The sequence below is a fragment of the Erithacus rubecula genome, assembly GCF_903797595.1.
Source record: "Erithacus rubecula genome assembly, chromosome: 8".
Taxonomy (NCBI): Eukaryota; Metazoa; Chordata; class Aves; order Passeriformes; family Muscicapidae; genus Erithacus; species Erithacus rubecula.
The window spans coordinates 21685090-21698268 of record NC_136659.1 but is presented as its reverse complement, the minus strand read 5'-3'; the positions used below and the strand labels follow the sequence as shown (position 1 = coordinate 21698268).

At 50.1% G+C, this 13179-nt stretch overlaps 1 protein-coding gene across 2 annotated transcripts in view; it reads left to right on the top strand.

Moving 5' to 3' along the window:
- Positions 1-13179, top strand: part of SLC4A3 (solute carrier family 4 member 3) — a 33374-nt gene that overhangs the window by 7937 nt on the left and 12258 nt on the right. Inside the window, exons 4-11 of one of the 2 annotated variants that reach the window (XM_079310952.1) lie at positions 2052-2374; positions 2796-2938; positions 3507-3718; positions 9458-9609; positions 10150-10330; positions 10855-10990; positions 11083-11257; positions 11666-11762. In XM_079310952.1, the coding sequence (XP_079167078.1) occupies positions 2052-2374; positions 2796-2938; positions 3507-3718; positions 9458-9609; positions 10150-10330; positions 10855-10990; positions 11083-11257; positions 11666-11762 (1419 nt within the window). Of the gene's footprint in view, positions 1-2051; positions 2375-2795; positions 2939-3506; positions 3719-4088; positions 4829-9457; positions 9610-10149; positions 10331-10854; positions 10991-11082; positions 11258-11665; positions 11763-13179 lie in introns of those variants that run through there. The other variant, XM_079310953.1, reaches the window with a different exon arrangement.

Sequence of the window (13179 nt, the reverse complement as noted above, 5' to 3'; positions counted from 1 at the left end):
AGTCGAAGCCAGGAATTCCTGATATGTAGGCTCTTCCTTCTGGGCTCCCTATCCAAATTACTTTTTCATATCTCTTGTATCAAGTTCACCCAGAAATGTAATCAAACATCTGGGACACTAGTTTGGCAGTAACTTTCCATACAGGCAGGCAGTGCAAGGAAGGAGTGAAGGAGGGAGGGCAGGGACTGGATGCACAGGAGGACAAGGAGGAAGAAGAGGGAGGTATGAATCCTTTTGTGTTTGGGAAAGGTGTGTTTTTCCCACCTCCAGACCACCTCTGTGGAGATGTGATCAGCTGAGACAAGGAGGGCTGAATGCAGGGGTGAAGAGAGGAGCAGTGCTCCCCTCTTCTGTGCCAGATCATACCCATCACTGCCCTTCCCTGCAGCCCAAGGGAAGTTTCCTTCTGATCCAAAACATAAATGTTTCTGTCTTGGCCTGAAGTGAACAAGCCAGAAAGGAAAGATGGGCTGTGTCCTCACCAGCAGTTATGTGCTGTTGAAAGAGCAACGTGTGTATAGTTTCTTGCTTGTATTAGAGATTCGTGCCTGGCCTATCTGTGGCATGCTATAGGAGCACAGCAGCAGGACAGGAGAGTCCTTCTGCCATATCTTGTGAGTGAAATAGGGTACACCCAGTTAAGTCAAAGAAAAAAAACACTTTTGAGAGAAAAGTGTTTATAAAGAGCCCAAACTCTTTCCAATTTGCAGACATCTGATCATTCTAAATCTCCTCTAATCTTGCCACAAGCTGCTTCTGAAACAGGGGGATGTGTGAAATATCCCTGCTGTTCCCAAGGGGGGAAACAAGGGAGAAAAGACTTGAGAAACCAAAGGAAAGGAAACATGACAGCAGAACAATGAACCTGCCTGGCTCTCCCAGGGAGAAGGTTAAAGCCTACATTGAAAATGTCCTTTGAAGGTAGTTTTCACTATAAACAGATTTTGCTGCCATGTCACAGGAAAGCTGGGAAGGAACCAAATCAAAACAGACTGGAAACAATTCCTCAGGAAGAGCTGCTGAGCAACACCCCCTTGCCAAGTGGCAGGTGCCCCCCTGATCTCAGCCGCTCCGGGTGCAGCCCCAGGACCTGTGCATCCTGCAGACTGTCCCTGGGAGGCTTTGTGCCTGCAGCCTACCCTGGCAGCAATGGCTTCTCTTTCTCTCACAGTGGGATGCTGAGCTTACCCTGTTCCCTGCCTGGAGCATTGCCTTTGTTTTGGAGTGAAGGCTCAGATATGCCCTTAATTTCTTCTCATGCTGTAATTCCCATGACACCCAGGTCAAGCCTGTATGAATTTCTCTTTGTAGATTAGTTTAAAGAAAAGTCCTTCTGCCCTGTTTCTTTACCCTGGTTTTTAAAAGACAGCCTCCTAACTGAACCTGAATTTCAGAGGCTGGTAGACACATGCCATCAAAGTACCTGGGATGTGGACTTCAGTTGCATCTGCACTGTTGTTCCTGTGGCTAGAAGGAACTTTCTGTCAAAGCCTTTGGGATAAATAAGATACATGTATTCAACTCAAAGAAACATTATGCAGAAAAGAAATCACTATCACTTAGGATGGAAAAGACCTTTAATATCATCAAGTCCAACTGTAAACCTAACACCAAGTCAACCACTAAGACATGGCCTAACCACTAAGTAATGTTTCTAGAAAGTTTGTGAATTGCCCAATTCTTGCTTGTTTGAGGATGCAAGAAACATTTCCCCATGTTTAGGAAGGGGTTGTTGCCTGTGGCAAGTCACTGCAGCTCTGCACAGCCATGCAAATGGCTTTTGGCAACACAAGGAGAGGGGTGCTGCTTTCCCCAGGCCAGTGGAGCTGTGTTGGGGTGGTTTGGCACTGCACAGGGGCTCTTATCCCCACCTACCCCAGGCTGGACACAGCCTTCTGCATCACTGAAAGAGCTTTGCTATGTCCCTGCGGGCTGGTGGCTCTCCTTGCCCTTCCTGGCCCTTGATCTTCAGACCATGCTGTTTCCTGGAGGGGCGCCTGGCAGGTTCCTCCCAGCCTCTTCCTGCCCCTGACTCTCTTTTTCTCTCTCAGTCCACCGCCAAACCTCGCACCACATCCATCATCCCCTTTCCACTCACCTCCCTTCTGCCCTCAAGTTCCAAAAGAGGCCACCCCGTGCCAGCAGGAGGAAAAAAAGGAGGAGGAAAAAGAAGAAAACCTCAATACCTCCCTCAGAAGTCACCCCTACCATCCAGGAAGAGGACGAGGAGGGAGAAGAAGAGGAGGAAGAAGAGGAAGAAGAAGAAGAAGGAGAATCTGAGGCAGAGGAGGTCCAGGAGAAAGAAATCTCTGCAGAGTCTGAAGCTCGTGGGAAGGACACATCCCCTAAGCTGGAGTCCCCAAGCAAACCAAAGGCAAGGCCAGGGCATGCCTATCTGGATAGGGCTTGGAGTCTGGGGGGAGGTTGTAGGAGGGTGCCAGCAAGTGTGCTGCTCAGGGATAAGAAGTTGTAGCTGTGCAATATTGTGGGAAGAGTGTTTTTGTCCTTGCCTAGCAGAGATGGCCACCAAAGGACAATGACAGGTAAGTCATTGCTTGGTGTGGATGCAGGGGCGGGTGTGCATGGATGTTTTGGGGCTGTAAGACCCATGGGGGAAGATCAATGTATCTGTTCTTAATGTATATAGTATAGTGGAGGGCTCAATATGACCAGTCCCAGGGTATGGGGGATGTGGGGAAAGTCAGTGTGGCCCATTCTGGGTCGGATCTGTGTGCCAAGGGTTGGGGTGAAGGTTGTGTGCCCCGCTCCTGCTGTCAGGGCTGTTGTCTCTGCAGTTCACCGTCGGCAGCGATGAGGAGGAGCCCAGCAGCGCTCTGGCTCCCGCCCAGTTCCACGTGGAGGAGGAGTGTGGCATCCTGTCCCCCATGCCTCGCTTTGCTGACCTGCTGCAGGACAAGGGCCCTGCCTCTCTCCACAGGTAGGTGAGCAGTGCCAAGCTGCCTGCTGCTCTCCCCAACTGAAGGTCACTGCACAGAGTCTGTCCCCAGGGGTAGTGGCTGTCCTTAGCCTGAACCTGCCTGCTGAGTCAGAAGGGACATGGGCCCCATAGGAAGAACATCTGTGAGCAAGAGGGCTGCTGTCTGGTGATTCAATGATTCCATGGGACTCCTGCAACCTCCCTGGGTCCATGGGATCCCCATTGTCCAGGGTTGGAGGCACTGGGTTGCACACCTGGATTACCCTTCCTCCCAGCTAACTTGTGCTATCATGCTGAGCTGCAAGTTGGGAAGCCCCAGGAGGGGACCATGAGGCCATCAACTCAGGGATAGGTCCCCAACACTGGGCACAAGCTGATCCCACTCTGTGGTGGGGAAGGAGGAGGAGCAGAAGGGGTATCCTTCAAGTTTTGCAGGAGATGACTCCTGTCACTGCTCCTTCTTAGGGACTTGCTGGTCAGGGCTGGGCCATGGGACCCCAACCCTTGAGGGCCACCACCCATTCTCATTCACCCTGCTTACTACTGTCAGTGTCTTTGGTTCCTGCAGCCCCCCCGGGCCTCGCGAGCGCCTGTCGCGTGGGTGGGAGAAGCGCAAGGCCTGGGGCCAGGTGGCGAGCGGGCAGCGGGTCACCTATGACCTGAAGGAGAGGATGTGCATCGGCAGCATGACCACCCTGGAGAGCGCAGCCTACCAGCGCGTCCCCACCGACGAGGCCGAGGCACAGATGCTGGCATCTGCTGACTTGGATGGCATGAAAAGTGAGGCTTTGTAGCACTGCTGTGTTACCAGTGTGTGTGTCCCTTTGTCCCGTACTTCTCTTGCTCTCCCCTAACAGCCTTTGGTCCTGTTCCCCAGATCCTTCTTTTCCAGCAGTGTCTCATCTCTGTCAGCTTTGCATTGTCCACAGCACTGATCCTTATGTTTTCATCATCTCTATCCCAGCTACCCCATGGATGCTCTTCCATGCACCCCCCTGCCCTCTCCAGTTCAGGGTTCCCAGAATTTCCCTGAGACCCAGCTCTCTACTCTCCTGACACACTTTCCTAGCAATCAGCCCTCTGTGTGACGCCGCCAGCTCTGGTATTGCAGAAAACCTGAAGTGAGGAGCCTCCCCTCTCCTTTGCTCCTGGCAGAGGCAGCTGCCTCCTCTAGAGTGCCTCAGAGGGGGACTGCCCCTGTGTGTGGCACGAGGACTGGGAGAAGAGACGTCATGGAAATGCACGCTCCGGGCCCGAGGACATGGAGAATTCAATAGGTTGCTCTGCAGGCTGGAGAGGGAGGGAGACTCCAGAGGGGAGTGAGGGAGAGAAGCAGTGCTGCACACACAGCCTAGCTGTCCCCGGGCCACAGCTGCTGCGTCCCCAGGCATCTGGCACAAGACCCCGTGGAACAGCAAGGACCCTGCTCTGGAGGAGCTGGTGGGGCAACTCCCCACAGAAGCATCCCTGGGTGGAGCCAGTCTTCCTGGAAGCTCCTCAGTCCTCGGGGCTGCTGCAGCCGGCACCTTCATGCCCCGTGAGCAGAGGAGCGAGGCGCCGGCGCTGGCCCCAGGGCTGTGGTGAAGCCCCCCAGGGGGGCGGCTCGCCTTCCACACATCAGCCTGGCTATCCTGGCTCCTCACCTGAAGGTGTGTTGCTCATGACACCTGACCCCTGACCTTCACAAGGACAAAATGACAGCCCTTCAAGAGAGAGAGGAGCCAGCGAAGGAATCGGAAGGGGGCAGCAGCCCAGAGGTAGTGATAAGCACCTGTATTCGCAACTCACTCGGCTATGAAGACTTTGATGAATTTGCCTTCAATTTTGAAGACTATGATTTATGGGAGGCCATCAGAAACCATCTGGGCTACCCAGACGGGGAGCCCACCTGTAAGTACTGGAGCAGTGACCCCATGTTGCAGCTGTAGATCAGAGCCCCCAGCTACAGTGCATAACCCCCTCCTGTGTTTGTTGTCTGTACCCTCTATGTGTCAGGTTGGTCTTCTAGTTTAGGGGAAGTAGTCTGCCCCACTATGTTTCTGGGGACACCAGAGGAGCTGCCTGATGCCTGTGTGTCTGTGTGAGGTCTTAGTACTGATTTGTGTTGTAGTGCTGAGGTGCTTTCCTGCGTGTCTCTTACTCGAGCAGCTCCAGAGGCAGCTGCATCTTGCTGTTTGTGCTTATCAGGATGTGCCCTGTGTTGTGGGCAGAGAAAAAGCAGAGGCTCTGAGGACAAAGAAATTTCCCCTTCCATTTGTAGCACAAGGTGACAGTGTACTGCTGCTCTGTATGCTGGAATTTCAGTTGAGGTGTGGATCTGACAGTGGAGGTGGGTATCAGGTTCTCAGCTCTGCACCGTAGCCTAATTGCCCAGAGGGAAAAAAAAATAACCTGGTCTTTGTATCTCTGTAATGCTTGAGCATTGCTGTGAAACTCCCTGATGGCAGGCTCACTGGGATGCCTGGAAGGGGGGGAAAGGAGGAAGGAAGGAGGTAAGAGTAGGAAAAGCAGAGAAAGAGACAATAGGATTCATGAGAGTCAAGAATGTCTTCCTGTTTCTGCATCTGTGTCTATACCTTCACATCCCTTGCAGAGTGATCTCTGAACCATCTCAGACTGTGCAGAAACCAGAGCCTCTCTCCCATCTCTCACAGGAGTTCTTCCTTGGTTCATCATGCTAAAAGTGGCCCACCTTGGGAGGGATACTGTTTGTAGCCATGGCTCATGGTTGTCCAGATATCCTCATCTGGATCATGTGTTAATTTTTCAAGGGATTTTAGGAGTGCACATGGGAGGATGATGTCCCAGAACTAGCCCACTAAACAGCTTTACACTGAAGAGTGGGTAAGCAGAGTGATTTTAACAGGAGCTCAGGATGCCTTGGTTCAACGTCTTCCTCTGCCACAGACTGTTTGATCTTGGGCAAAAGACTTAATTTGCCCTGCCTTCCAGTCCCAGCATCATGTTCTCTTTGTCATCTGTTCCATCTTTACAAGCCTTCAGGGAAAAAATGTCTGCGTGTGTGCTTCTGCAGGGACCAGCAAGTGGGGATTAGCTTCTGGCTGTTACAGTAACAAGTCTGCTACTTGTTACTGTAAATTGATAGAGCATATAATAGTAGCAAAGTTCAAAATAGAAACCTGGACCAAATTGGTCTCATCAGCTGTCCCAGGCTGAATGAACTGTAAATAAAAAGTGTGAATAAATTGTTCCAGGTTCACCTTGGAAAGCATGACTGCTCTTGGGAAGGTAGAAGGGGCAGATCACTCTGCAAAGTGTGATAATGCATCACTTACAAAGTGGGGAAATTGGGCTTTCTAGTAGTTAACACATTCACTGATTGCTATAGCTAATACTGCAGGTGCACTGTACAGTCAACTCTTAATTATTTCAGTGTCATGAATCCACATTGTGGATTAATCCTGCAGAGGGGTATGGCAGAGTCAGACATGGCTGAGACACCAGAGTCTGTTTTGTGCAGTGCCAGTTCACTTCCAGCCTATTCACTTCCTGGAATGCCTCTTCCAGGACCAGCTCAGATTCAGGAGGAATCCATTTGCTTTTGACCAGAATGGAGTCTTTGGTCTCCTTGCATTCTTTTAAGCATGGGGTTTGGAGCATGGGGAGTGCTGGACAGCTGGTTGGCAGCAGGGATGAGCCATCCCTATCACACTGAACTTAGGATCAGCTGGGAGAGACTTGGGCTCAGTGCAGGACAGGGCAGTTGCTTTGGCCAGAAGCCAGCATAGGGCTGAGTCTTACAGGATGTTGATTAGCATTTCATTTAGTCTAGTTTTAAATATTTCAAGAATCTGAGTTTTAAATCTCTTTTTATATATTTCAAGAGTCCGAGTTTTAAATCTCTTTTTTCTTGCTATATCTTAACCATTGGGGTATATGGGTAGTGTGCATTATCCCTGTGATGCCAGGATAGCAAGTTGCTTTCTAGTACTGATACAAGTTTTCTGATGCCTCTTTCTGGTCTTGTTATGAATTGAGGGAAATGAAAGGAGAAGAGCAGAAGCTGTGGTGTAAATTGAAGGCAATTGCCTGCTAGCAAAGGCATTCTTATGAAAGACTTTAACCAGTGCAGTCATATTTGTCATATTAATATTTAAGCTGGTGAAAAAGGATCTACTGTGGAAGCTAACATGATGAGATCATCCTCTGTAAGAGCCTGTAAGAGATGCTGTGTGGGATGGTGACATACCAATTCATTGTAGTGGAGCTACCATAGGAATTGCTCTCTGTCTTCTGATGTTGCTGTCTTCACACTCAGGTCCTGGGGAGCCCTGAAGAGGAGCTACAGCAAGAGCAGTACTCCCTGGGGAGTTTGGCTTCAAGCAAGGACAGACCTATGCCCTGATCATATCACCCTTTGGTTTCAGTCTAAGATCCTGTCATGAATAAGGACCTCACATTTGGGTGCTCTCTTGAGCTTGACTTTCATTGGGGAGAGCACAATCTGATAGGACACAGAAAGGGTCTCTTAGAGCAGCCTGGAGCATTTCAGCTCTGTTCTGCATGGGACTCCCAAAGCCAGTGGTTCTCCTAAATTAAGACCAGGTGCCCACCTTGCCCCTGTGAGTTGTATCCCCCAGCTGGCATCTCAATGGCCATGAACACTGCCAAGGAAGAGCAGCAAAGCAGATCTCTCCTCAGTCTGCTGTAGGTAGGGTTCTGGAGATGTGCCTTCACTGATGCTGTCTGACCCTGCAGCACTCTGATTCCTGTCTCTGTCAGTGAGTGTGGGAGTCACTGGAGGTGCTGTCAGGAAATGTGTCTCCTTGCTTTTTATCTGTCCTCTAGCTGTTTCTGGCTAAGGCTAGATGCCTATGGATGCTTTCTAGGACTGTTGTTGAAGAGCACTGTGTACTGAGTTGTCATTGCTGTGAGGAAAGCTTGCTGTGTTCTGTCTTGCTGGGCAGAGTGTACTCTGCCCCCAGTTTTCCAGTGAGAACGAGTCCCAGGGTGCATAGGAGAATCAGAAGCTGCAGGGATTGGAGCAGGGTGCCAGATACCAAGATCATCTGCCTGGTGGACTGCTTGTTTCATGCATGAGCTCCTACTGTGCACGCAGGAACTGAGAAATGCATGTGAAACTCCACGGAAGCCCCACACGTGCCCGGTTCCAGAAACGTTCATGGTGGTTATTGGGCAGTTATTGGCTCCTATCGACATTGCAGTGCAGTAAGTGGAGCAGGGAGGAGTCCCACCATCAGCAGGACGTGCATCAGCAGGGCAGCCAATGGGGGAAAATGCCCTGAGGTTCAGTATTGATCCATTTTATATTTAATTTAGCGACCCAGATTTCCAAGGTGCAAGGCCATGGTGTGCCTGGCTTCATGCTGGGTGTGTCTTTCCATGCCAGAGGTGTACAGATATTTTTCTGCAACATCAAAGAGACCACTCAGACTTAAAACCCTGTGCTTTTTACTGTCTCTCATACTCTGAAAGCTGCAGGAATTGAAGCTAGGTGCAGAAATATATGTGCAAACAGAACATTCATCCCAGCCAGTGGAGAGCTGCCCTTGCTCTGCCAGGGAGGAGTCTTGGCATTGTCTTACAAACATGGCCAGCAAACCTCAATGGACCAAAGCTGAGCAAAAGCCCTGACTGAATAATCTAGTTGGGTGATCCTGCCCGTCCTCTGAGGCTGTGGAGCTTTCCACATTCCTATGAGTTGTCCATGCTGAGAAAGATACACTTGCTGTCTCTGGATAGTGTCCAGGGAAATTCTCCCTGGCAGGCTGTTGCCCAGGTGCTGTTTCTCTGGCATTGCAGAAATGCAATGTTCTGGCTGCATTTTGGTGGGCACTGGCTAGCCAGCAGCACGGTGATGGGTCTGTAGAGCAGCCTTGGCAGGCTTTGTTAAGGCTTTAAGGGAGGCTTTGTCCCAGCCAGCCAGTCTCTAACACAGACCTTTCCCAGCTCTGCGGATTGTCTAGAAGCAGCGATAGCTCTGCTTCACTGCCAGCCTCCGAGCCAGCCCCAGGCTGCAGTGTTATCCTACAGTCTCATCACACAATTAAATAAAACAGACATTGATATTTCCTTATGTCTCCCAGACCAGCAGCTAAATATCCTTCCCTTTCACTGCCCTTTGTGCTTGCTGAGCCCCAGGCCTTTGCCTGGTGCAAGAGGTGAAGCCCAGCCAGGTGCCTGTCTTTGCTGTGTGGGTGCAGAACTGTGCAGGCAAGGCTGCAGCTTGCTTTTTGTTGGGGGAATAGGGGGAGGATTCCCACACCACTTTGTTTGAGTAAAAGCTTTTGTGATGAAGCCCCAAGTGTATGCCCAACCTAGGACAAAGCCTTCTTTATGAAAAGGTTAGCTCACAGACATCTGGAAGAGATGAAAGGATCTTCAGAGTTCTGGAGGGTGATGGTGAGTTCTCCAGCTGCCAGGGCTTTGGTAGCCTAAGTCAATGAGAGAAGGATGTGCTTGGCTGTGTTTCCCTGACAGACAGTGTATATCCACTAGACAAATGGGTGGCCTTGTTTTCCTTTCCTATGTCTTCAGGCCACCGCTTTGAAGACAACCCAGGTGTGAGGAGGCATCTGATGAAAAAACCATCTCGGAGTCAGATCACCAGGACAAGCAAAAAATTAGCATCAACTCCATCTGTCAAGAAAAAGAAGAAAAAGAAGAAGTTGGATAGAAAGCCCCACGAGGTATCCATGTGCTGTCCTCCCACACTTGTTCAGAAGCCATAAATCAGGACTAGAAACATGCAATTTGTAAAGTGATAAATATGTTCAAATATAAATAATTCTCTAGATGACCTTGAGGGTGATATTTCAAGCTATTATCCATTATCAGGAGAGCTGAAAATACACGTTTTTCAATATAAGTGGAGATTTCCCTGAAACCACAAAGCTTTGACCTTAGGAGAGATATTAAAAGTCACAGAAATGGTGATGTGGAATTTGGCAGCACAGTAACATCACTATCTCTGGTAAGTGTGGGAAATTTAGGGGGAAACCAAGACTGAGGCAGAAGACAAAGCTGCCATAGTTTGGTAGAAAGGGATGCAGCATTGCATCATTCTCTCCTTTCTGCCCACACCATGTGGCTTGGAGCTTTGTGATGGAAGTTCCTGCCATGCTCTCAGTGATATTTATCCTGGCTGCTTCTGTGCAGTAAACCTCTGGTTAAGCTATGGCAGGCTTGTTCCAGTATGCATCTCATATCCTCACTGTAATCCACACTAGGTATTTGTGGAGCTGAATGAGCTGGTGGTGGACAAGAACCAGGAGATGCACTGGAGGGAGACAGCCCGCTGGATCAAGTTTGAGGAGAATGTGGAGGAGGATACAGCGAGGTGGGGGAAGCCCCATGTGGCTTCACTGTCCTTCCGCAGTCTTCTGGAGCTCAGGAAGACTATTGCCCACGGTGAGTGAGGAAGAGCAGTCCAAGGTTTGTCTCTTGCTCTAGGACAAGTTTTGTTGGATAGCTTCTGTTAGGTCCCTCACTGGAGGCATGAAACAATGTCTGTGTCCAGGCTTCATGTGGGGTCTGTGGAGACAGACATCCTGCTGCCTGTTCAGCAGGGTTTGCATTAGCCAAGGGTGCCTGTGTTGGTTCCACGCTCTGCTTCACTGGTCTCAGGCACGTGGAAGCTGCAACTCCCAGCTGTGCCTTGGCCAGCAGGTCTTGGACCCATCTTTGGTGTGGAAAGGCAAGTTTGATCAGAGTGGGAAACTGATATGAAAGGAGATAATAGAACTACCACTGCATTTTGGAGCTTTTGTGGTCTCTTGGTGAAAGGGTTTCCAGAAAAGACATGGGGCACTTGGACTTGGGCATTTCTCAGCTGAATCTGTATCCCAGACAAAGGCTGGCTCCTGGTGGAACAGCTGTGTCCTCGGGGTGTGAATGCACTCTAGGAGCAGGGCTCTTCCCCTCATTGCTGGCAGGTGCCGTCCTCCTCGACTTGGAGCAGACCACTCTGCCTGGCATTGCTCACCTCATGGTGGAGACCATGATCATCTCTGACCAGATCAGGGCAGAAGATCGAGCCAACGTGCTGCGTGCCCTGCTGCTGAAGCACAGGTGGGTGGATGTGGGCTCCAGGGCCAGGGGGTATCTGTGAGCCCCAGGGGCACAGGAGGCAGGTCCCCTCATGGCCACCACTCTCCCCTCAGCCATCCCAATGATGAGAAAGAGGGCTTCTTCCCAAGGAACCATTCCAGCTCCAGCATGAACTCCATCGTGGGGAACCACCATCACAACCACACCACAGACACGTGCGTGCCCCTCATGGGGGAGGAGCGCATTGAGATGGCTGACCCCAAGGCCAACGAGACCGAGTGCAAGGAGGTGAGGGTCACCTGGGGGGTTACTGTGTCTTTTGCACACTCTGGGGACAGCTGTTGGCCAACATTGGGCCATGGCACCCACCTCTGAGCCCCTTCATGGGGAAACCTTGTAATGTGAGCACTGAGCTCCCTGTTCACCTGGAGTGCTGGAAATTGGTCATTGTGTTATGATTTTGGTAGCTGATTTTGGCTATGCACTGTATTCAGATGTCTGCTTGAGCACGTAATGGCAGCAGCAGCCCTGGCACTTGCAGAGTTGCCTTTGCTGTGGGGATGCCTTGCTATGAAGCAGGCAGTGGGTGTGCAGCCAAGGCAAGCCCAGCTGCATTTGTGCCAGTGGGGTGCAAGGTTGTGTAGGAGACCAAGCATGGGAGCTTCACCCTTACTTAATTATATTCTTCCCTGGCAGAAAAATCCACATCTGCATAACTCTGAGGGCCATCGTAAATACTTGAAGCTGATGGAGAAAATTCCTGAAGATGCAGAGGCCACAGTGGTCCTTGTGGGTAAGAGGTGGCATGTAGAGTCCCCCAGTGACTAGTGCAGATGCTGGTGTGGCCCCAGCTGTCTGTGCCCTCACTCCTGAGGGATGTTTGGTTGTCTCATACATGTTCAGCTGGGGACTGAGCCTGGTACACTCCCTCCTTTGGTGATGGTTCATGTTCTGCTTGTGTATAGCAAATATATGACCTGCCAGGGTAGTTCTTTTCCTAAATTAAAAAAGAGGTTGATGGGCACTGCTGCTGGGAACTAGGGCCCAACTTAGTGGTGGAAGTCCTGCCAAGCTCACAGAATGTCTGCTTTTGCAACTGCTAGTAGTGCCTGAAGGACTGGTGGCCAAGCCATCACCCTGCCCTTTGACCATTGCTGCTCTCTGTGTGGCCTCTTTAACACCTTGCCAGCAGCTGGGCCCTGTCCCTGGCCAGTGTTGGCTGCTTGCTGTGTGTGCCAGCAAGCTTTGAGTTGGCAGAAGTAGGGCCTGGCTGGTGGCAAGGTCTCAAGTATTGACTGTACCACTACCAGGACATATTTCTCTGCACAGGAGTGCTGTGAGCAGCCAGGTTTGAGCATCAGTGGGCTTGGTACCTTCTGACTGCAAGAGTATTCATTCTTGGCACTTTGCTAACATTAACTTCTCAGCAAACCCTGCTATACTATAAGCAAAGTAAATGCCGTTGTCTACCCAGTAGATTAAAAGCTCAGGCAAAGAGGCTTGGCAGCTCAACCAAACTGATGCTTAATCACAATGAGGCCAAATCAGGTTAATAAATGCACTTCTGAGGACTCAAATAACTAAACATTGGCTTGTTTTTGAGCTAAGGCTATGCCTTGGGATTCACTTTGACTCTCAGAAGGCCCGTATTTGCCAGCCTGACACAGAACACAGCCCTTTGCTGGACACAGATGGCAGAAGGATCAGTAATAGTGCCAGAGAAATACCAGTATTCAATAAACATTTGTGTTTGGTACGTGCAGGAAGCGGCTGGTGTGCTGGAGAATGCGGGACTACTTCCCAATCTGTTAGGAACCAAGGAGACTGCCAAGCACTGATGAGATGCAGGCATTGTAAAACAAAATGTGCAGTTTGCACCTATGAGTCTTTAGAGCACTGACTTAGTTTTCTCTGGAAAAAAAAAGTTTAGGAATACAAGGAACATGCAAGGTAGCAGAAGAAGCTCATATCATCAGTGCTCAAGGAAGGAAGAACAGTGAGCCACTACCTATAGGCTCTTTAACCTGACATCCTTCTCAGCCAGCATAGTGGCAGAGCTAATATGGGATTCAATTAATAAGGAGCTAAAGAATGTGAATGTAATTATTGCCAAGCAGTAATGTTTATGGGAAATAGGTCATGTCAAGCAAACCTGATTTCATTATTTGATGAGATTAGAAGTTTGTTTGATAAAAGTAACATGTAAGAGA